Genomic DNA, 25553 nt, shown 5'->3' on the forward strand with positions numbered 1-25553 from the left:
ATCTTCATGAAATGAAATTATTTTTCAAGGCAAGGCGATAATTATTTTTCAAATAAAGCTGCATACAAACTGAACAATCAAAAGCAATTCTCAAAAAACTTTTTATTTGAGGAGATATCTTCATGAAATTTGGTATAAATTATTTTTCAAGGCAAGGCTACAATCTCCCAAAAAATTATTCAGATCGGTTCACTGTAGCATATAGCTGTCATACAAACTGAACGATCAAAAGCAAATTCTTGTATGGAAAACTTTTTTATTTGAAGAGATATCTTCATGAAATGTGGTATAAATTATTTTTCAAGGCAAGGCTACAATCTCCCAAAAAATTATTCAGATTGGTTCACTGTAGCATATAGCTGTCATACAAACTGAACGATCAAAAGCAAATTCTTGTATGGAAAACTTTTTTATTTGAAGAGATATCTTCATGAATTTTGGTATAGACTTTTACCTAAGCTAAGGCTACAATCTCCAAACAAATTATTCAGATCGGTTCACTATAGCATATAGCTGTCATACAAACTGAACGATCAAAAGCAAATTCTTGTATGGAAAACTTTTTTATTTGAAGAGATATCTTCATGAAATTTGGTATAAATTATTTTTCAAGGCAAGGCTACAATCTCCCAAAAAATTATTCAGATTGGTTCACTGTAGCATATAGCTGTCATACAAACTGAACGATATAAAGCAAATTCTTGTATGAAAAACTTTTTATTTGAGGAGATATCTTCCTGCAATTTGGTATCGACTTTTGCCTAAGCTAAGGCTACAATTTCTCAAAAAATTGTTTAGATCGGTTCACTATAGCATATAGCTGTCATACAAACTGAACAATCAAAAGCAAATTCTTGTATGGAAAACTTTTTTATTTGAAGAGATATTTTCATGAATTTTGGTATCGACTTTTGCCTAAGCTAAGGCTACAATCTCCAAACAAATTATTCAGATCGGTTCACTATAGCATATAGCTGTCATACAAACTGAACAATCAAAAGCAAATTCTTGTATGGAAAACTTTTTTGTTTGAAGAGATATCTTCATGAATTTTGGTATAGACTTTTGCCTAAGCTAAGGCTACAATCTCCAAACAAATTATTCAGATCGGTTCACTATAGCATATAGCTGTCATACAGACTGACCCATCAAAATCAAGTTCTTGTATGAAAGACTTTTTTATTTGAAGAGATATCTGAATGAAATTTATTATAAATAATTTTCCATAGCAACGCTGCAATCTTCTAAAAAATTTTTATATCGAACCATACAAACTGGTCGTTTAAATAAATACTAAAAAATTTATAATGATACCACCCTAATGTACAAGCCTATCCAAAAGCGTTTATCTCTGACACACATGTGCGCAGCAGTTTTGAATATAAAGGTGCCAAATATATATTTTTAAATTTTTTTTCGACCACCCCCTGGCTAATTGTTTCGAAACTTTGACCCTGTGTTGTCCTTTATATATTCTTGTTTGTTATTATTGCTTCCATTTTTCTTTTTTTTATTATTTTTTGCACTCACACAATTGTTTTGTTGTGCGAAAGCTCAGTGCAGCGCATATAAACAAACCGAATGAGGCCAACCAGCTAAACCGTAGACTTTAAGCAGATCACATACTTACATACTCATATACATACACATGTGTATTCTCCAGCATTCACTCATAAGTCCCGTTATGCAAACACACGGCAGCTTTTATGCTTCTTATAGCCGGTGTAAATGTCTGCGGTGCGCATTTGTGGCTTAATAACAGTACAATAAGCTACACTAACACACACACACAAGTATACATAAAGGCGATAAATATTTCATTCATGCCAGATGTGCGTATATACATATGTATGTATGCCTGGTAAGTGGTTGTGCGCTTGCAGACGTGAAGACAGTTGCGCACCTGCCTGTGTGTTAATGCTTTTCGTTAAATTTACTCATCACCCCCACCCACGCTTCGCACATCGAAATAAGCATAATAAAGATTAAGGATTATTTTTGTTGAAGCAATTAAATTAATTAGTACTGGCCTATATATGCATACATATACATATATGTATGTGTGGCTACTTATTATGGCTTGTCATTAGCCTGATTGGCTGCACAGCTCGGAATTACCATACTGTTGAATAAGCCAACTCACCAACTCTTTCGGCATGTTATTACCCACGAAATGTTGCGTATACGCCATGCGCTACGGCCAAAAATCCTCCACTGCGCTGCACCGTTTTCGTAGTTTGTAAAAATTGCTACAAAATTTTGGGTTATTTTTTTCATCAATAGAATGGCACTGTTTGGCATAAAATAGCTTAATTGATATTTGTTGATATTTTTACTAAAATCTTTAATGAGTCATTAATCGTGCAAGAAAAAAGTCCGTTGAGTTTTTCCAAATTTCATTAAAATAATTCTTCCTAACTAAGTGAAATAAAAACAAGAATACACGTGAATTTCGGTTGCACCAAAGCTATAATACCTTTCACAAATATAAAAGATTCCTTAAACGAACTTTCATCGGTAAGTTTCTACGGCTAACTGAACAATTTCTTCGGAGATTGCATCATTTCCAGACAAAAAGAGCTTTCTTTATAAACGCTTTCTTCCGATGGTTCAGTTTGTATGGCGCTGTCTGCTATAGTGCATCGATATTGAGGGTTCCGACAAATAAGGATATTCTTAAGGAGAAAAGCGAACATCCCTGATCGATATCTCGAAAACTCAGGAATTAGTTCACGTATATACAGACAGACGGATAAGACAAGATCGATTCAGCTCATCATGCTGACCAATTAAATGCATATCTAATAGGGCCTACGAGGTCCGGGTCTCTTCCTACTTTCAATCCCCACCTCCGTATAACAGTTTTGTTAAAAACCACTAGAAGTCCGCCGATTCTATAAGCAAATGCTCCAGAGACATTAAATTTTACACCGGAGATAGTACGATAGCGTTTTGTTGGAGGCGATGTCAAATCTGGACGATGGGCATAACACCACCCACATTTAAGTGAAAATAATAGACCTCCGGATCTACTTTACCGATTCAAATTTGGTAGGTAATATTATATTATACTAATTTTCATTACAACTCGAAAATGGCTGAAAAACAGAAAAAAACACGCCTACTTCCCCTATAACAAAATTTTAAATGCCATCTAATTCTTTAAAATTTCCAGTATATAAATCAAGAACCATATTATATATATATATATCTTTCAAATGTTGGCGCGGCTACATCTCGGAAGGTCCATTCATTGAGTCCAATTTTCAATGACTCTTTAGAGCATTTCGACTGGTAACTGGCGAATGACATGCATTATGTTTTGCTCCAATGCCTGAATCGAGTTTAACGGTGTCATATCAGACTATCTTGGTGGCCCATCGACCGCCCCAAAACGTGAAATGATCTGCTCGCCGAAGTGATCTCTCAAATAACCCACTGATTGATGCGATGTGTTGGATGTGGCCCAGCCCAAAAGAAACCGAGATCGCGAGCTTTAGTTTCAGGTACAAATAATCGGTTATCATGGCGCGATCGTCAATTCAGGCAAATCCAAGAGTTTCGAATCGCAACTTATCGGCGCAACTTGGAATCAGCAGACGGTCTTTACAACGGATAATTCATGATGATTTGAACCTGTTTCGGTACAAAGTTCAAAAAACAAGCCGGTTAAACCTTCATTAATTTGCCTATTCGCCTGGAACTTTTCCAAGAAATAACTGAAGTGAGCCAAGAAAATAATAACTTGATGAATTGCCTGTTATACCTGATGATCCTATTTTTATCTAAACGGATTTGTAAACAAGCAAAATGGTGTGAATCAAATCCATAAATAATCCACGAGACGAAACTTCACCCAGAACGAGTCACTACGCCGAGACATATACCTTTCAATAGCATTTGGTTCCATCAAGATGGAGCAACTTCACACATAGCCAGACCGAAATTGAGGCAATCGTGACCTCAACCCTTCAGGTCCTTTTTTTTATTTCTGCGGGTGAAGGGTGGAAAATGCCTTCCGAATCATCAGAGCTGTCGTCACTGCAAGTATGTGCCACTTGCTGGTCAGTGGCGGTTTTCTCCCTAAAGAACCATCGCTCATCCAGGAACCACGTTTGCATTACTTCACAGTGGCGTTCCATTTATCTTATTGCCCGGTTTTTTCGGCGTAGCAAAAATGCAGCATATTTCTGGACAATCGCTCGGTATTTTTCGCTTTTCAGCATGATAACAATAAATTGTGCACTTTTATTGGGTCAACCAGGTCTCCTACGGTGGTGTATTGCCGTTGTGTGTTTTCGTCGTCTTCTGTCACGTCGTCATATTATGCCATTCTATGAAGAGATAAGTCTGCCCGTCCATCCTCCGCAACTTTGATTCACCCATCTTCGTTAACATGCGAGTATGGTGTCTTTCTTTATTCTGTAAATTGTGCTCTTATTATTGCAACTCTGAGGGCTCTGACCACTACCTTACGCCGGTTTTCCTTTTTAAGCACAACTGCCCAGATCTCAGCTCCGTATAATAAGACTCTGGTGGTTGTTGACTTTAAGAGTTTCCTCATTTCTTGTGTAGGCCCTGCTATGTTGGCCATTAGTTTACTAAGATAGCAGGTGATTTTCGCTGTCCAGTTTTACGCCAGCTTTTTATGTTCTTAGAATATCCCAAGTCGTTTGCATGCTTATTACAAGATGAACTTGCTTGTTCGTCTGCAATAGCAGCTCTGTTTTTTTTTCGATAGCGAGCTGAAGGCTATGTGAGTAAAGCCATGTTTGCGTCCGAATCATGAATCTCGCCCGTCTCGCGCTATTGAAGGCGTTTTGAAAGTCTAAAGTCGCCAACAGAACTATTCGCTTGTATTTGGGACATCTACGCTGTGCGACTTCTACACTTTCAATGACGATTCGGATAGCGCCTGGAGTTGACTTTCCTGGTCTAAAACAGTGCTGTCTAGGGGAGAGTCCGCCAGCTTATTGATAGCCGTTTCCTGTCTAGGTTTACGTATTTCATAGAACTTGCCCGCTGTTTGGGCGGTATGCTGACGGCAAGCTGGGATCCCCTTTTCCCTTGCTTATTAGAACAAGTGGTTATTTCTACCAAATTTCAAGAAATATTCCAGTTTCGAGGCAGGCGTTTTGAGTATTTCTGATGTGATCCCGTCCGGGCTGGACGATTTGTTAGTTTCGAGCCTGCCAGCAACCAGTTGGAGTTCCTCGTGGATGAACTGGGAGATTTACGAAACTCTTGTAGCTTATTCTGGTTCGCTGACTCTTTTTTCGTGCGTAGAATATTTGTAAAATATCGTATCAAAATTAACTGAACATACATATAATATTCGATATATATACATAAGTAACATTGAGCTATTGAACTACGAATTAACCAAACTTCCATATATGTAAGTACATACATACTATGTACTTCTTATACAGATTTTCGTTATTCGAAAAAACCTTATGCCGAGTAAATTGTTTAATGTGTGAGACATTGTGATGGTTTATTCATAAAGTTACTTGAAAATATGTTCTTGAGTATACTTCAGCAATTTTAAAATTAAGCCCAAACATTGTCCTTTTTCTAAATGGTGATTTTCGAGTATATAGTAATTGACTACATACAGATATTGACACCCAATAACTATAACTAAAAAAATCGCTAAGTTTATTTGTTATATAAGATAATATAAATATACTTATGTTCCTTTGCATTAAAATTTTCAAATTTTGCACAAAATACATACATATGTATGTATGTATGTATGTATGTATATAGAAATTATATATGTAGATAAATACCTAAGTACGTACATATGTATATACATAATACTAAACATATATGTATATATTTTTTTATTTTATAATTTATCTATCCCATCTCTCTTTTTAATTATTTGACATAACTTAAAATCTATTTATATGAATACTAGCAACTAAACTTGCATATTCACATTTATATATTCCTTGAAACCCGACAACCCTGCCTGTCGATGCATTTTACGAAGCAGCAGCTAAAGTAAAATTAACAAACAACTCCCGTCATCTCTTTCGCACATATACAAGCGCTGGCGAACTGACATTTGCGCGCCGACAACATGTTTGCGTTCACTCGCACTCACTTCACATGCGTGCCTTACGAGCAATTATTGATCATTCACAATGGGGGCAATGCAAAAATCTATTTCGATTATTGCTTGTACATTTTTCAAGATGGCCGTATCGCATTCAGTGTAGACACGAGAAAGTCCAGGAAATATTTTGCAATATTTTTGGTTGTTATTCAACACAGAAATACATAAAAATACTTTGTGCGTAAAGTTCTAGTGGGAAAGTATACAAATAAATTAAATTTTTTAAGAATTCCACATTATTGTGAACGCTGTGGTGGATAGAATTTTTTTCACTATTACAGCGTTGTTGTTGTTTAAGTGGTGCAGTGGCGGCAGAATAGCGCACTGTAGAAAAAATTAGTAATACTGTAAAAAAAATTTTTGATAAAAATCTTATCTATTCGTTTTTTTTGTGAACTGTGCTATCAAAGCTGAATAGTGACTATAAGCAAACCATTAATACATAAACTATATTGGCAAATTGCATGAATAGTTAATTAAACTTGACTGATTGCATGCAAGCGTAAGCCTGGCAACCTAAAATGCACATAAATATTCATGTGGCGGCAAAATTTTGACATTAAAGCAACAACCACTTTATACAACAACACAATTTAGAAATATCTAATAAAAACAAACAACGAAAAACATTCATAAAGAAGTGTGGCTTAAATAGTGAAATTGTTTGGCTAAAAGCAAAGAACGAATAAAAAGAAAGTGGTGAAAATGAGTGAACTGATTGAAGAAGGTGGTGTTATTGATACCGGCAGCGATGAGGTGTTGTTAACGAACGGTGCAAACGAAACGGACGAAGGAGTTGCCGAGTACTTGGAAGAGGTAAAGGTTGCAAAGTATTTCTATTTAGTATATTAACAAATAAAACGAAAAAATAGAGGGATTCTCTTGCTCTTGCAAGATTGCACGGTGACAGGCAATGCAAAAATCCTATACCGAAATATGCAAGGCCAAGAGAGCACCCATCGCAGAATCCTAGTGATATATGTATGTATAAACGGCTGATTCGATTAATGACTATTGTGCATGACTATTGTGAATAAGCGCACCTTCTGCATTCGTTCTTAACAAAAAACTCTAACAAATCTTCATAATTTAAGTAGAAATTATAAAATCTTTTTAAAACGTACCTTCCTCAACAATTTAACGGCGAAATATTGCGAATTCTGCAATACGTGCACCGTGCAAGGGTTTTGTAAGAGCAAGAGAATCCACCTAATATGAATAAAAATGTACAAGGAGCGTTCCAAAGTAAACAGTACTTATTGAATACAGCGCCCCCTTGTGGGGTCCAGTGAGAATTTCATGACATTTCATCGATTGGAAGTGACTCTCTGAACACACAGAGCGCGACAGACTGCAAGCGACATCTGTCAAATATTAAAATACAAACGTTCTTATGAACACAGTTATGTTGTTGTGCAGCTGTCTCAATAACTGTGTCCATAAGAACGTTTGTATTTTAATATTTGACAGATGTCGTTTGCAGTCTGTCGCGCTCTATGTGTTCAGCACATGAAATTATTGCGTTTCAAGTGTCAGTATGTTTGTGTTATCGGTGCGAAAATGAGCCTCGAACAAAGAGCCGACATTAAATTTTGTTTTGAAATTGGTAAAACTTTTACCGAAACGTTTCAATTGTTGAAAGAAGTTTATGGCGATGATTGCCTATCCCGTAGCAGAGTGCACGAGTGGTATCAACGTTTTCAATGTGGTCGTGAGGGCATAAATGACGATCAACGTGTGGGTCAATCAAAAACTGTGATCACCAAAAATTCCATCGAAGCTGTGCGTGAATTCATCAAAAATCAGCCGAAACCCTCACTGAAACTCATGGAAATGGAATTGAACATGTCCAAAACATCGATTTATCGCATTTTGAACGAACATTTGGGCTTACGAAAGGTGTGTGCACGCTTTGTTCCGCACAAATTGACTGACGACCAAAAATTGCCGAAAAACCATTTGTTCTGTTTTATTTTTTTTAAGTCCTGTTTACTTTGGAACGCATCTTGTGTACCTTTCACACATTACTCGCCAAATCATACACCAAACAACAATTGTAAAACAAATGTTTGTCTTTACACAAATTAAAATTTGCAAACGCATTTTGCCTTATATTTCTATTCTTTTACCATTGTTATACTGTTGCTCACGAATGGTATACACAATTTTTAATGCAAAATATTAATACTGCTCCCATTTACAGCACGACCCAATGGTAGCTGACAACAAGTCAATAAGCCCAAATAAGCGCGGCCGTAAACCACGCAGGCCAGCAGAAGTAGAAGAAGAAGATAATTTAGAAGCGCTTGAAGATGAGGACGATGGTGAAGTTATTGAACACATTCTAGAAGACGAAGATGAAGCTGATGAAGAGGAGGAGGAAGAAGGCGAGGATGAGGAGAAGGAGGTAGATCAAAAGCCGGTTTTGCACAAACCTACACAGTTGCCAAAAAAGCGCAAAGATGTTGTAGTTAAGCAAAATCCAAATCTGGCTGTAAAAGAAGAAGAAGATTATGTGGACGATGGCGAGCAACCAACGAGTACGGCACGCGAAGCAGCTAAAATGGAAAACCATGTCGATGAAAATCAATGCCGCGTCTGTACCAGCAAGGACGATCTTATCAGCCTTTTCAAAACCATCAATAAACAAACAATTGCCGATAAATTAATGAATATATGTCCGTCGGTGTCCATTGCTCCAAAAGATTTTATGCCACAATTTATCTGCAATACTTGCTTCGATAATGTAAACATCGCTTTACAGTTAAAAACGCAGTGTGAAGATACTGAGCGTGAATTGAGAAAGAAACTTTCACGCAGCAAGAACAAAGTACGACGACCGGCTGGTTATGTGGTCATAGATGCAACGCTGGACTCTGATCCCTCAGATGAAGAACCTAATGACGACGTAGAATTTAAAGTATCCGACGATGGTGGTATAACTGCTGAGGATGACTCGGATGATTCTGATTTTGGTACCACAACTAAAAAGAAACGTTCTCCACGCGGTGCAGGAGGTAGACGAGGTCGACGCAAATCAGCGGCAGCAACACCAGGTCCTAAAGTCAAGGAGAAGAAACGTATGGGTAGGCCACCAACAAAGCGCCCACCACCACAATCGCCGACTTTAATTAAGGACGAAAGCAGTGAAGACGAGTACGCTAAGCCGCAAATGAAAAAACGTAAGATCAAGGGTACACCGCCGTCCGATGAGCAAGAAGAAAAGCCCACAGAATACCCATGCGATGAATGTGAACAAGTATTTACGCGTAAACTATCGTTAATACTACACAAGAAAGCGCATCTGCATCGTGAGCCACTTAAATGTGAAGTATGTGGACAAATGTTCAAAATACAGGGTGCTTACCGTAAACATGTGCAAAAACATAACGAAGAGCCGTCAACATTTGAATGCCACAAATGCGAATATACCGCCACCAGTAAGGCCGACCTACGCCGTCACTTAGTTGATGAGCACGACGAACAGGGTGTCCTATATCAATGTGAGAAGTGTAAGCGAAAATTTGTGTCCGAAGTGCGTTTGGAAAAACACAAAGAGATTCGTTGTCCGGGTCAAGAACGACCGATGAAAATGCGACACGATGTTGAAAGTTACAGCGTGGGAAAGGACTTATTCAAATCGGTTGCGCCACTTACCACCACATACTGGAGTGATAGCTTTTCCGATTAAAAACATGCGGTCTTGTCTATTTCTATTAGATAAGTGTAATGTAATGAGCTGTAATCACTTTAGTTGCATTAACGTTGCCGTGAGTTAATTCCAATTCCTTTTTCGGGTATTGTGCTCAAGAAGTAGTAGCTTAACAGCAATTATCAGTTTAACGTGTTAGCCCATGACAAATTGTTGACTATTCGTTCAAGCCATTTGACAATTTCACTTCATTTGTACTCGTATACATGCATACGTAGTTCAGTGTTAATTTGGCAATACAAATGACAAAATGTGGGACTAAAATTTTAAGCAAGCACACCATTATATTTTAAGTAAATAAAGTTTTGTTATAACTATATTTGGAATATTTAAAATTTACTCTTAGTTGCAGTTATGTTTTAATATTTTAAATAAATATTTCACGTTTTCAAATTAAAATAAAAAAATATTCTTTAGAAAACATTCATTTTATTGCAACACAAATCCTAGCATTAACGGTTATCGTGAATAAAAATTTTGTAAAAAAATATACTTCGAAGTAGCGCGTGGTAAAAATGCACAGTTCTAGTATATCATGAAGTTAAGAAAAAGCTACTTTTCCGTAAAATTAAAGTAGAATAAGTAAAAGAAAAGTAAAAAATTAAATTTACGCTCATTAAATAATTTAGTTGGAACTAACTGAAAGTTTCAAATTAACTAGCTATTATAATATTATAATTTTTTTTTTTTGCTATTTACATACTTTCAGTAAAGATACTTTACATGTGTGCAAACAACTAAAATAGGCGTAAATATGCAGCGTGTGCTACATACATACGTTACGTTGACGTTATAACAGTCACAAATGCACGTATAGTGTGCAGAAAAAGAAAAGCTAACTACATAAAATAATACGTACGTACATATGTAAGACAGTTATGTTTGTATGCATGCTGTATAATTATTAACAAAGGCAGATTTAAGTGCATAGGTATGTTACAAAAATAAAAATGTGTGTATTTTTATATAATAAGTGCTTATATGGACCGTATGTTTAAATATTTTAACATTTTCAATAAAAAAATTGCATAAGTTTCAAGTATGGTCGTCTATTACTTATTCAATTTTAGATATACACATTTTTTTCAGAACTTCAATTTATGAATTTAATATTCATATTAAAAGTAAGTTGAGTAAACACAAAATACACAAATTTTGTCATTTAAATTTTTACTTAAAAATTTGCAAGTTTAAGCACCAACAAGCATGAACGCTCTGCCTTAATGTGTACAACACGTCAAATATGTAACGGTGCTGCTGCAATGTAACTTTGAAAGGTGAATTGAAAACAACGAAAAATTATTAAAATGAAAGTGAAGTGTTTAAAAAAATATTAATAAATCAAAATAAGTAGCAATAAAAGGCAGTTTTTCGAAAATTTGTAAAAAATCATATTTGTGTAGAGGTGTTATTGTTTTTAATGTGCTTATTGGAAGTGTGAAAAGTGAATAGTTTTTCCCAATTTATGTAAATGCTGATGAAGTTATTTGTTAAAGTAAGTAAAATGGAGAATTGACATGCTACAATACATAGGTTTAATATACTAAAATGTAAATAAGTTTTTTACTGGCAGAAAACTGTTGCATTCTTGCAAAATATTATTTAAGGTCATGGTGAAAGTAGTTGCTTGCGGGATAAATTATCTTGTTATGAGAATATAGTCTTATTAATTGTCAATGCTGTTGTTGTAGCAGCATATAACGGTGTCTGTCCTTGGCCGGATATACATATACAATACTACGTAAATCAGGGTTCAATTCAGTTTGCATACTTGATTGCTGTGATGGCGAGCTGTTATATCGGGTGATTTTTTAAGAGCTTGATAACTTTTTTTTAAAAAAAAAACGCATAAAATTTGCAAAATCTCATCGGTTCTTTATTTGAAACGTTAGATTGGTTCATGACATTTACTTTTTGAAGATAATTTCATTTAAATGTTGACCGCGGCTGCGTCTTAGGTGGTCCATTCGGAAAGTCCAATTTTGGGCAACTTTTTCGAGCATTTCGGCCGGAATAGCCCGAATTTCTTCGGAAATGTTGTCTTCCAAAGCTGGAATAGTTGCTGGCTTATTTCTGTAGACTTTAGACTTGACGTAGCCCCACAAAAAATAGTCTAAAGGCGTTAAATCGCATGATCTTGGTGGCCAACTGCCCATGCATCCCGAAAAATGCACTGTTTGGTGTGGTTTGTACGCTGGTGGAATCATTGGACCGTATTTTTTCAAAAATGCTGTTGGACGCAACGTTACGGTGAATGGCGATCGCTATCGTTCGATGCTAACAAACTTTTTGTTGCCAAAAATGGAAGAACTGAACTTGGTTGACATGTGGTTTCAACAAGATGGCGCTACATGCCACACAGCTCGCGATTCTATGGCCATTTTGAGGGAAAACTTCGGAGAACAATTCATCTCAAGAAATGGACCCGTAAGTTGGCCACCAAGATCATGCGATTTAACGCCTTTAGACTATTTTTTGTGGGGCTACGTCAAGTCTAAAGTCTACAGAAATAAGCCAGCAACTATTCCAGCTTTGGAAGACAACATTTCCGAAGAAATTCGGGCTATTCCGGCCGAAATGCTCGAAAAAGTTGCCCAAAATTGGACTTTCCGAATGGACCACCTAAGACGCAGCCGCGGTCAACATTTAAATGAAATTATCTTCAAAAAGTAAATGTCATGAACCAATCTAACGTTTCAAATAAAGAACCGATGAGATTTTGCAAATTTTATGCGTTTTTTTTTTAAAAAAAGTTATCAAGCTCTTAAAAAATCACCCGATAGTTATTCACAGTATTCAGTTTTAGATTCGTAATAGTGTTCTTTCGATGCTACGTGTTGTTTTGCGCGTCTATATCTACGTATGTATGTATTGTATCTATGTATGTATTTAAATCTGTAACCAATGTTACTTAAGGCGTGCACCATTAATAATTAAAGTTAAAAAATTATTTTATTGTCAACCTTAATCACTTCGATAGACAAGTAAAATTATTTTATTTTCCGTGGAATATGCTTAAATACATACAGTAAGGAAAAATGAAAATGTTTGAAAAAATTCAATTAATCAACGTACTGGAGTTTTCAGTATTTTTTCGGATTTAAGATTACCTGGTTGATATTAAACAATTAGAAGACGGGTATTTCATTACATCAAATGAAGGTTCGTAGTTTGCTAGGATCAAATTTATTGATATGTTCGTGGAGGAATCTTGGTTATGATAATGAAGATGAGGTTGAGAATGAAAAAATTGATGATAACATGATAACCATGATGGCTTAAAGAAATCTATGCAAATATGTGCTTTTGAAACTTTATTAGCAGAAACTACACTGCAACGCACCTTAATTATAGATTCTATAGTGCAACAGTTTCGTTAGGAGGCGCACCTAATGTGATAATCTAAAAAACGAATTAAAAAAAAACACGAATCGGAAAAAACGCGTTTAAGGATAAACTGATGGAGCTGATTGATTTTAGCGGCTATAACTTAGAAGCTTGTAATTCAAAAACTATTTCAGATATCGATTTAAAATTTTATTGCGTTATTTTCAAAGCCATAATGTACCAAAATCGATTTATTTAACATTTTAAAGTGCACAACAAAGATATTCAAGACGTTTCATTTATTAAATTCTCAATCTGTTGCGTTGGATGGCACTTGAATTGTACATCCTCTGCGTTCTCCTTTACCAATCCATTGAGATTTGCAAGTATAAACAAGGCATTAAGTTCCGAGCTTTATTTGTACATCCATTTCCGGAATCTAAAGCTCATCCCAAACCAAACCAAAACCATTGAAGTGAATGAATGCAAACAGCTAATGCACAAAAATACAGTTATGTACATACACATGTATGTTGGTAAATTGCCAAGAACTGTATAATAAACTAATTCATTTAGACGGTCCGACATTTTTCAGAATTAAAGCAGTCCGGAAGTCTCGTACAGACATGTATGTATGTAAGTTTGTGTATGTACGTGTGTACGCTGAGAATGGCAGCAGAATAATATGAAATGACAGGTGGAAATTGCCTTAATGACCGCATATAAAAGGCAAATTGTTGACAGCACCTTTTCCAGCCAAATTTTGTATTATTTATGCGTACATCCACTGCACATTCTAACAGTATATTATTTATGTATGTATGTATGTTATGTATGTACTTTCATATTTTCGTGTATACACACTTCTAACGGTACATACATACATACATATGTATGTACATGCCTAGATTTTCATGCACCATTAAATTTTTGACCGAACCATTAGGCAAGTGAATGAAGGTTGCACAAAAAAAAACAAAAACCACAAAAGATTACTTGACTTGCAGGACTGCCATCGAAAGCTGAGAAGTAATTGATTGAAGAAAAAGGGAAGTATGAAATTTTTCCATCACCAACAAACAACAACTGCACCTGCCAGTTACGGCAAGCACATAGTGCCACAGTCCAAGGCAGAGTATGGCAAATGATTTTATGCACGCTCGGCATGATAAGGGAAAACGTGATTTCAATTTTTAATCCATTTAGCATTGAACGTGCGAACATGAAATGGCATAAAAAAAACTGCCGGCAAGCCACCACCCCCTTTCAGTGCTGTGAGAGATGTTGCGCCACTAGATGAATGGCTGATTTCCAAAGATGGGCGCCTAAGTCAAGTCTCGAGGCTTGCCAAAACCGATATTGCGCTCATCACTGTGTTGTTTTTACCTTTTGTTGTAGACCGCAAATGCGTTGCTGACTCGAATTTTACAATAAACTCGTATCTGTGCGTACTGGACCGTGTTGCGCCTTACACTTCTGGTCATTGTTCGGCCATCAACTTCCGCCAGTCATTTTGTTTACTGATGAAGAGAAATGATTTTCGGTAACTCGATAGAATTTGAAGTGATTTCAGTATTGATTGTTTGAACAAGTCAGCACATTGAGGATTAGCTGTGCTTTCTTCCATTGTATTAATATTTGTTTTGAATTTTTTCTAAATTTCGTAAGATAAAACCGCATATATAAAATATATGTATGTATGTGTATGTACATATGTACGAATGTATGTACATATATATTTTTTCTCTGAAATTTTATGCTGGAGTATTGGCCAATATTCAAATCATAGAAGCAACAATTGAATATTAAATATGAAAAAAATCAACCTCGGCTGCATCGAAGCTATAACGGTTACACCTTTGCATTTCTGGTAGTAAATATATGGATATTGTGATAAAAAAGTATCTGGAAATTGTAAGTAATTATTAATCAATATATAGTATATTCATCAATATTTATTTTGTCGCCCTCTCAAAGTAACTCCCACTAGTTGTAAAACACTTATTCTAACAATTTTTCCAGTTCTCGAAACTCTTTTTGTAATTAATTTTTGGGATGGCCTTCAGCTGCTGCAGCGAATTTTGTTTTATATTTTCGATCGACTGAAAACGTGTTCCACGGAGTGGCAATTTCAGTTTAGGGAACAAGAAAAAATCCCGACTATCTCTCGGCCGTCTTTGAAGGCTATGTATCACTCTTCGGATTGTGTTTTTGAATCACCGTAAGCCTCTCCGAACATTCGCAACGATTCCGTACACGAAATTTTATTATTCTTCTTCTTTATTGGCGTACATCCCATACAGCTCATCGTTTCTTACGGATGACATTACCTAACCAGCGTAGCCACTGTCTCTTGATTCGTTGAACTATGTCAATGTCACCGTATAACTCATACGGCTCATCGTTCCATCGACTCGGTATTCGCTAATGGACAAAGAACCACAAACCTTCCACAGAACCTTTCTCTCGAAAGCTCTTAACGTCGACACATCGGATGTTGCCATCGTTCATGCCTCTGCACCATACAGCTCATGCCTCTGCGCCATACAGCTCATGCCTCTGCACCGTAGAGCAGGACGGATGAGTGTCTTATAGAGTATGGTCTTTATTCGTCGAGAGAGGACTTTACTTCTCAATTGCCTACTCAATCCGAAATAGCACCTGTTTGCAAGAGTAGTTCTGCGTTGAATTTCGGGGCTGATATTGTTGTTAGTGTCGATACTGGTTTCAAGAGAGATGCTTCAAGGTTATGACGGTCAACAGTGACGTGTGAGCCAAGTCGCGAATGCTATGATTGTTTGTTTAATGACAGGAGATACAGGGTTTGTCCGGAAAGCGATAGGACTGAGTCGATTTAAAAACATTTATTGAAGCAATCGTTAGAATTCTTTAAAAAAATTCAAAATAGGCTACTCTGCGTCGATGCAGCGCTGCCAGCGCGATTTCCAAGCATTGAAAGCGTCATGGACGGCATTCTCCGGAATAGCCTTCAGAGCCGTCACAATGTCATGAACCACAGTTTTTGATAAATTTAACATCTGGGCAATTAAACGAATGCTTAGTCGACGATCTGAGATCAAAACTTTGCGCACACGAGTCACATTGTCGGTGTTTGTCGAAGTTGCAGGTCACCCAGCACGGTCGAACTCTTCCCGGCCCCTAAAAAAGTCCTGGTGCCACCGAAACACACCACTGCTTGCTAAAGCAACATCTGGTTAAGCCTGTTTGATCATATCAAACGTCTCTGTCGCAGATTTACCGAGTTTCCCTGTATTTTGTCTTGTCCTCGTTCACTACCAGACCCATTAGCTTCGCTTCCTAATCCAATCTGAAGAAAGCAGAACTAACGGCGCGGTTGTTTTGGCCAATGATATTAACATCATCGACGTACGCCAGCAGATGTACACTCTTATAGAAGACGATACCTCCTCTGTTTAGTTCTGCAGCTGGAATTATTTTCTCCAAAAGTAGATTGAAGAACTCACACGATAGGGAGTCGCCTTGTCTAAAACCTCATTTGGTATCGATCGGCTCGGAGAGGTCCTTCCCGATGCTGACGGAGCTGAAAAAGTGGGCGTGTAAATTGGCAGTTCATAGATTTTTTCGATCAAGTTTGCGCAGGCAAATCTTTGGCATTTGATTTCAGCCTACAATTTAAATTCTCCGGAACTCAGATCGAATTATGTGAATCCAACTCCGCGCGTTACAAAGGCTGTTAATTAATTTCCAGTAAATTCCATTATTGAAGCCCTTTCTTACAATTCACTACCGAGAATAGGCATTAAGCTTAATTCGTTTTAATGTAAACTCTCTCTGTATGCGTGAAATGAGGCATGCGTATAAATTACCAGTTCACTTGAGATGCACTTAAAAATGCATTAGAGATAGAAGAGGACTGCGAATGGCTTCATTTATGCACTGGTGCAACATCTTTTACATATTATAATAGTTTTGTTCATCCAACGTTTGTTTGTAACTCGAAGGGTGGATTGAATTTTTGACGATCTTCTTGCTGAACATTTTTCCTGAATCAAGAAGTTCTAATTTTTATATCCTGAATAAAATATATTAAGATTGCCACAAAGTTTGTACAACCCAAAAGAAAACGGCGGAGATCCTATAAAATACATATATATACATATGTAGCCATGTCCGACTGTCAGTCCATCTGTATATCAGCGAATAGTTAGTTCCCCAGTTTTTAGGTATCGATCCGAAGTTTCGCACCCATCCTTTTCTTCCCAAGAAAAGAACCCACTATGGTATACTGATCCATTAAAATCAAGTTCTGTTATTAAATTTGAAAAAAACTTCATGAAATGTTGCATAGATTTTATTATTATATAATTTTTTTCTTCTCATAACATACTTTTTGGGACAACTCCGAAGCATTTCCTAAGCAGATTACAAGAACTTTTAAATTTCGACCGCGCCCAAACTAACCCCTACCTTACTTATTTGATGTTATTAAGTGTTTGTTGTTTAAACAAAAGCAGTCGTTCGTAATGACAAAGGAGCGCAGAGGAATCGTCGCAAAAAATGGATGCTGAAGCACATTAGTGGCGTTTACGGTAAGAGAACATAATGTTCAACCGGATTAGGTGAGCAAGGACATTGAGTGATAAGAGTAGCTAAGCATTAATGTCAAGAGCAGACTGAAATGGATACAGACATCCATTCTCAAACACGCAAGTGAATAGTTCAACACGCGAACTGTTCGTTTCTAAGCGACAAATAATGACTACAAACCGAATTAATTTGAATTAATGAATAGAAAAAATTAAAGATAAGCTATAGCTCCATTTTAATAAGAGAAATTTACTATAAGTACCTCAGAAAGTGGTGAGAAAATGGTGGATGCAAAATTTCCGATCGATATCTCCAAAAATGAGGGACTAGTTTGCATATATACTCACAGACGGACGGACATATGGACATGGATTAATCGACTCAACTCGTTACGCCGATCATTTGATTACATACTTTATAGGGTCTCTGACATTGTATACCTACATTGACTGCTTTCCTTCGATGGCGACAATCAAATATTGATTCAATGAATTTCAATGCGGTCACACCCTTTGGATGAGCCACGTCCAAGTGCCTCGGAAATGGATATCACGAAAGTTAAAATGACTGAAATTCTCAATCTCGTAACGGCTCACGGACTGAAGGTAATAACTGAGATAGTATCTTCTTCTTTACTGGCGCAGACACCGCTTACGCGGCTATAGCCGAGTTAACAACAACGCACCAGAACTTTCCTCACTTGCGTGAACTTCTGCACATGGCTCCACCTTCGTTCGAAGTCGTAGATAATTTCATCTTTCTTGGAGCCAGCATTAACATCAACAACAACGTCAGTCTCGAAATCCAAAGCAAAATAGCTCTTGCCAAACAGGTGCTACTTCGGACTTAGTAGGCAATTGAGAAGTAAAGCCATCTCTTGACGAACAAAGACTAAATTCTACAAGTTGATGAGTCAACGTTACGAATTTTCGAGAGAAAGTTTCTGCTGAAGATATATGGTTCTTTGAATGGATGAAAACACTCCAGCTATGAGAGTATTCGACGCAGTATCCGCCGTGGGAATCAGAGGAAGAGGAAGACCACCAATCCGTTAGAAAGACTAGGTGGAGAAAGACCAGGCTACACTTTGGAAAGAAGAACGAAGAATGGATGAAAAACATTCCAGCTATAACCGTGTAAGACGGTGTCTACGCTGGAAAAGAAGACTTGACCACCAATAGTTCTAAAGCTTCGGTTAGAAAGACAGGCTACACTTTGGAAAGAAGAACGAAGAAGAAGAAAGAACGACTGGCGCGCTGCTATAACCGTGTAAGCGGTGTCTACGCTGGTAAAAAAGAAGATTTGCGTTCATTAGTTCGAGCTTCGAGTTAGCCTTTTCGTTTTCTGATTATCCAACGACGGTTCATGATATTTATCGAGTGTGTGTTAGGCCTTTAGGAGGCCAATTGTGCAATCACCTAGATTGATACTCACTCCTTACGTCCTCTGTGAACCGTCCTGAGCTTCTGATGAAGTTCATCAGTACAAAGAGTTTTATCTGTTCAACTTCAAAACATCGTCAAGAAACCATCGACCGATAGTTGATTCTTTTTCTGTACAAAGCTTTTGCAATCGTCTAAATGTTTTATAGTCTCCTCTTCTTCTGCCTCCTCACATCTTCTATGAGGCATATTTCCTCTTTTCCGGAGATTAATTGTAGGGTGGTGCATGCTGGGGCTAGGTTTATCGTGAAATAGAGTGTTAGATCCACTAAGAGATCAAGACATTATTTTACTATTTTTGATGTAATCCTAAGAGACTTTAGTGATTTCAAAGCCACTTCGATATCTGTATAAATACATATATTCCTTGTTGTGAGCATACTCTTTGTCAAACAAGCAGACTTTCTTTAATTGCTGTGATATCAGCTTGGAAGGCATTGTAGTGGTCTGGTAGGCGATTTTAGTATCTAATTTTGCTAAAAAGATATCACTTACTACCACTTGATTATCTACTTTGGACCTATACATACGTATAGATGATTATCCTTGTGTTCCTGTCCACCTGACCCCTTTCCCATTCTTCTCTGCATTGCTGATTTGTGTGTTTGGTACCTGCTTATTCAGGAAGCGAAAAGCTTGTCTGACAAGTTTTATCATTTAACAACAAGCTTGGTTGAAATTTGATATTTTGATTGTAACAGCTACGGAATTGTAGAAAATGTTACAGAAGACTTGAGAATCGTCGTATTGGTATCAGAGAGATGGCTATGGATCATTATACCCAAAAAATTAACCAATATATTAACCAAATCACTAACCAAGCCTTTAACCAAATCTTTAACCAAAACATTAATCAAATCATTAACCAAAAAAATTGGATTAAGCGTTGGCATTGGTTTTTGTGTCAGTCCGTGTCAAATGTGTTCAGATGGCTTACATATGTAGTATATATTTATCCCCGACTCTATTTCTAAATGTCTCTGCAACTATACAGTCTTCCATTAAGCTACATACATATATGCATTTGAGGTTATGTATAAAATACCAGCCAATTCGCATGTGCCTTTGATTATGTGCATTGACCTTGTGACCAACCACAACCAAAAATCATATATAAAAGAAATGTGTTTTTAATCCAAATGCAGTCAAGTTTTAAATGAATTTCTTCTAAAAACACAATTCTTAATAAGAACAACTGCACACACGCAAACAAACTTGTTTACTGTATGCGAAATCATAGAAAATGCGCTTATGTCTAGCCATTAAAGGTAATTGCCACACGAATCTATACAATTTCATTTCAGAAAATGTTTTATTTAAAGTTGACATGGTCACACATACTTGCATATATACACAATTACATACATACTTGCAGTCACATATATGTATGTACATATATAAATTCAAACAAAAATAAATATTTTCTTTTGAGCAGAAGCACTTTGCTTTGTATGTGGCAGTTCAGACGGACCTGAGCCGTAATTCAAGTGAATAAAAGACTTCTTAGCTTCTCCGCATAAATAGCGTGTGAAGATTTTAACAAAACACACACACACACGTGCACCTGTTTTGGCATTTCTTTGTTAAAACACAAATATTTAACGCAATAAAGCCATTTAAACCTATTATTGTCGTTTAATAGCTCGAAAATGTATTTTATTAGTCTGTTTGAATTATATTTTCTCAATAACTCGTGCAATTTCTCAAATCGCATTAAATGTGTGTGTATATGACGTCTAAGTTTTTATTGGAAATCTTCGCCTTTATTGGTGAGAACACCACCGACGTGGTTATAGCCGAGTTTACAACAGCATGCCAATCGTTCTTCCTTTTCGCTGTTTGGCGCCGATTGGAGATACCAAGTGTGGCCAGGTCTTTCTCTACCTGGTCCTTCCAACGGAGTGGAGGTCTTCCTCTGCTTCCCCCGGGGTGTACAGTGTCGAATACTTTCCGAGCTGGAGTGTTTTCGTCCATTCAGACGTCATGACCTAACCAGCATAGCAGCTGACTCTTAACTCGGTGAACTATGTCAATGGCGTCGTATATCTCGTACAGCTCATCGTTCAATCGAGTGCGGTATTCACTGTTGCCAATGCAGTAGCACTTGTGGGCAAGAGTTATTCTGCGTTGGATTTTCAGGCTAATATTGTTGTTGGTGTTAATGCTGGTTCCAAGATAGACGAAATTATTTACGACTTCGAAGTTTTGACTTACAACAGTGACGTGGAAGCCAAGTCGCAAATGCGAGGACAGTCCCATTTGCTTTGCTTTTACAATCCTTTCATCATCCTTCGAGCAGCGTGGTTGTTGAGGTCAATGATATCAATATCATCGGTGCACGCCAGCAGTTGTACACTCTTATAGAAGATTCTACTTTCTCCAGGAGTAGTTTGAAGAAGGATATGAGTCGTCGGCTTGGACGTTCGATCGGTATCAACCCAATTGGATAGATTTCGCCATGGAGACTGAATTTTCCTACTGCTGTACCAAATCACCAAGCACAATTTTTACACCGTGGCGGAGGCAGTCGTCAAAAGCGCACTCCAGCCGGTCATAAAAGACATCTTTCGTCACAACGTATGTTGAAGAACTTTGCTTTGATGCGAATTGTGGCTAGATCCACCGCAATTAATGCCAGGACTCTTAAACCAAATTTGTGCTCCTTTATAAGGCCACTGTAGTAGCTACCATCAGAGCTTAATCGTCTCAGTCTTTGTTCCGTCCATCGCACTTCTTGGACGGCGATGATGTCAGCCTTCTAACGAGGACATCAACCATTCAGGTGCAACCGTAATCCTTAACATGTTTGTACTGGTCGTTATGAAAAGAGGGTCGTTCACTCGATGCTGTTTTAATATTTTTATTGGGGATGCTTTTTTATGTGCTTTACCTTCTCACTTTAGATTGCCTTCATGCGGATATTTTTTGGCTACCCAGAGGATACTTGATCTAGACTAGAAGTGCCATATGTAAAATAATCGTTTCTAGCCACTCCCAAGTGAATGACACTCAGAGAACTTTCCTCACTTGCGTGAATTTCTACACATGGCCCCATGGCTGTATTGGAAATACTGTTATTTATAATCGGTTGGTTTTACAACTAATTTCCAAAGCTTTTCATAATTTTTGCATTCTTTTGTGCGCACGATAAATTTTGTCTACAAAATTTCCTTTAATTGATTACACAAACTTCGAATTGAACAATAAGTTATTTTATTAACACGATTTTTCATTTTCATATTCATATACATACATATACTATATGGTATTTGCGTACGTGGGTATAATTTTCCATTATACGCCTTTTGTCTACTTGCTAAATGAGATTTCGATAAATTTGTTTTGCAACTAATTTTGACTCATTTTTCCTATACAACAGCCACACCAAAATCAAAATTTTCCCAAAGTATTCATATACTTACATACTTTTTAATGGCCTGATAAATTCTCATCAAAATGTAATGGAATCTATTACGTGATTTACGTCAATAATTATGAAATGAGCGGATATTTGCACAAACGGTTTAGGGACACGCACAATTATAAATATTGCACCATCGTAGCCCATCAGTAAATTGTTGTATAGCTTACAGGACATGGTGAAAAGTCGTCGTTAATGATTTTTAGACTTTAGCTGAAGTGAAGTTTTTGAATGTGGAGCCGCTCTTCAATTGCATTACACTTTATTTTTCGCTTTCCCCTAACCCTTGAAAGAAAATACAATTTTTCGAAAACATAAATGTAGGAGAAGTTTAAATTGAACTCGGATTAGTAACATTATCGATAAAATATGCTTTTGTTCTTGGGAAGTTTGATCTTCATATGTCAATTTGTATATATTTGGCAGATGTTTGTTTATGAAATTAAAGATTTGTCTGACGATTTCTATATATTGAATCAATGGACACGTGGCGCAATCACCAAAGCGGATTTTTCAGTTTTGAATTCAGAAATAGGTCTCAAGGAGCCAAAACTGGTGCATACAATGGCTGAGCGATGACTCTCGTTTCGTGTTTCGCCAAATAGTTAATCTCAATCTTGCTTGGGCGCATTCAGGTCTTTTAGTGAGTCAGCATTCACACGTTTCATACCCAAAACATTAATCAAAATGTCGGTCCATAAGAGATGTTGAGATCCTTTGCTATATTTCTGATGCCACGTAGACGATTTTCAAGCACTGTTTCTTAAACTTTTTCAAAATTGTCGTCATTAGGCAAGTTTTGGATGACGTCAGGACCTTCACTGAAAGCTTTGTGCCACTCATATACCTGTGGTAGTGATAAAGTAGACGCCGCAAAACAGTTCTACCACATTTTGACCGATTCTGTAGTCGGAAACACAAAATTTTATTCCAATTTTTTTCATAGTTTTAGATATTTTAGTACAAGTCAGCATTGACAAGCTTCATACCCAAAACCTTAACCAAAATGTTGGTTCATCGCCCGGTTAACTATTTACCAGTCCCACTCAAGTTTAATCTTGAGTGTAAATGACAATAAGAGAGACATTCTTCCTCTTCTCTTCGTTTTCTTTTCCCTGAAATTCTCTTCTTCTATTTTCGCTTCTTTTTTCTTATCCTCTTCATGCAATTTGAAAGATCAAAGGAAGCGAAAATCTTATATATTTTGTAGTAAAGTGTTCAGAACCCTAAAAAACAAAAATCGACAACTGACAGTTTAGGCTTAGTTAAACTGGAGTGTTACACGATAGAACAGCGTGTATTCATTATCATATCATATTTCAAAGGTAATGAAAGCTTGGTGACCTCAGTGCGAAAATTTCATACAAAATATGGTCGGAATAGTGTTTTAACTTCATCAACTGTGAAGTTTAGTTGTAATGTTGTCAAATTTAAATCTTATTCATTTTTGGGACACCCTGTATATCTATAAAACCTTAAAGATTTGTCTAGAACAAAACTAGTTCGTCAATACGACGCATAGTTTTCGAAAATTCTCAGCTAAGAGTTTCTTTCAAAATTCCGAAAGCATTTGACAACCTATGAAATAATAGAATGATGACATTGATCCAAAACTTTTTTAGGACGAATTATTTAGTTATCGATCTGTTTGCAATAAATATGTTAATTATGTAGAGAAGACACCCCACTTACATCTCGAAAAATTAAGGATCAGCAGGCTATGTGAAACTTGAAGTATATGCAAGAGAAGAGTTAGGTTTGAAAGGGTTATGTGTGCGGTAAAATCACGGATTGATCTGTGACTGTCCAGATGTATATTCTGCTTCCCGACCTTTATGATCCTCCCCTTTGCTTTGATAAATCTGATACATATTTTCTTCGTTATACTACAAATATGTACTAAATTCCATCTGTTTTGTGAAGACGTTGCTTCAATATTCCTCTCCAGATTTTTCAGAAATTATAGCTATATAAAAATACTGATGTTTTTATCATGAAGCGAGGTTTCTTTTTACCAGACTGGTTTGCTATTCGCCTCTTGTGCATTTTGTACTGATATTCCTGCGGCTGTATTCGTCGATGAGAGGGAGTTCACTTTATTTTCCAACCGGATTTCTTCACGAATTCCACTTCTGGATAACCGTGCGACTTACAGGTACTTATGGTAAAATTAAGCCCATAGATAGAAGCCAAAGAACGCGGAAGTCTAAAAATGTGGTCGCAAGTTCTATAATCCCATCCCCAGTCACTTGGCAAAAGCTAGTTGAGTTCAGCATCCAGAAAGAGGAAAGGAAGGGAAATATTCAGTTCTGTCATAAACCATAGTAATCGTACATTTGGAACTTGTTCTTCTTGCCCACCTTACCTTCTTCTTATAGAGCTAGCAGCAAAAGTTTCACATTGAGCCAATGTATGGAACTTGCCTTAAGCCATTCGCACATTATTTTCGTCTAATCAACCTTCCTCCACCACTGGGTAACCGTATTTTTACACATTTCTGCTCTTATATTTTTGTGTATATGTATATGAAAGTGTTTGCGTGCCAATTTAATGAAATTGCCTAAATTGTGGGCGGGGATTTGTCGTTGGTTAACTTTGACTGGTTGTGATGACATGTTTCTGTCTATCGATGAAATGATTAATTACAGCGCAGTGCAGCCATGCGTTGAATTTCTCATTTGTGCGAGTTCCGCTGTGTACCTCATTTCGGCGTTCAGTGTAAATGAAACCAAAAGCCCGACCGAAAATTATATTGAAATAACTGCAATGGGGCTTTGTTTGCCTTTGTTTTACACTCGTTTTGTAGACAATAGCAAAATGGGAATGGAAAGAGATGAAAATAAATAGGACGTGTAAGGGTGTGTCATACTCGTTTGGAGCGAAATTTTGAAGAGATGTAACCTTAGATTTTGAATAAAATGTTTTATACCTTGAACAGCTATTCAGTTTGCATGG

At 36.9% G+C, this 25553-nt stretch overlaps 1 protein-coding gene across 4 annotated transcripts in view; it reads left to right on the forward strand.

Annotated features, from left to right (window-relative positions):
- The window catches only part of LOC126757356 (G-protein coupled receptor dmsr-1), a 255974-nt gene that overhangs the window by 147667 nt on the left and 82754 nt on the right, over window positions 1-25553 (forward strand). Inside the window, exons 1-2 of one of the 4 annotated variants that reach the window (XM_050471194.1) lie at window positions 6188-6943; window positions 8331-10878. The exons of 1 other annotated variant lie outside the window; for it this stretch is intronic. In XM_050471194.1, coding sequence (XP_050327151.1) covers window positions 6833-6943; window positions 8331-9818 — 1599 coding nt within the window. In that variant the 5' untranslated portion in view covers window positions 6188-6832 and the 3' untranslated portion in view covers window positions 9819-10878. Of the gene's footprint in view, window positions 1-6187; window positions 6944-7625; window positions 8027-8330; window positions 10879-25553 lie in introns of those variants that run through there. 2 more of the 4 variants (XM_050471193.1, XM_050471195.1) reach the window with 2 other exon arrangements.

Source organism: Bactrocera neohumeralis, chromosome 4 (assembly GCF_024586455.1).
Source record: "Bactrocera neohumeralis isolate Rockhampton chromosome 4, APGP_CSIRO_Bneo_wtdbg2-racon-allhic-juicebox.fasta_v2, whole genome shotgun sequence".
In the NCBI taxonomy this organism is placed as follows: Eukaryota; Metazoa; Arthropoda; class Insecta; order Diptera; family Tephritidae; genus Bactrocera; species Bactrocera neohumeralis.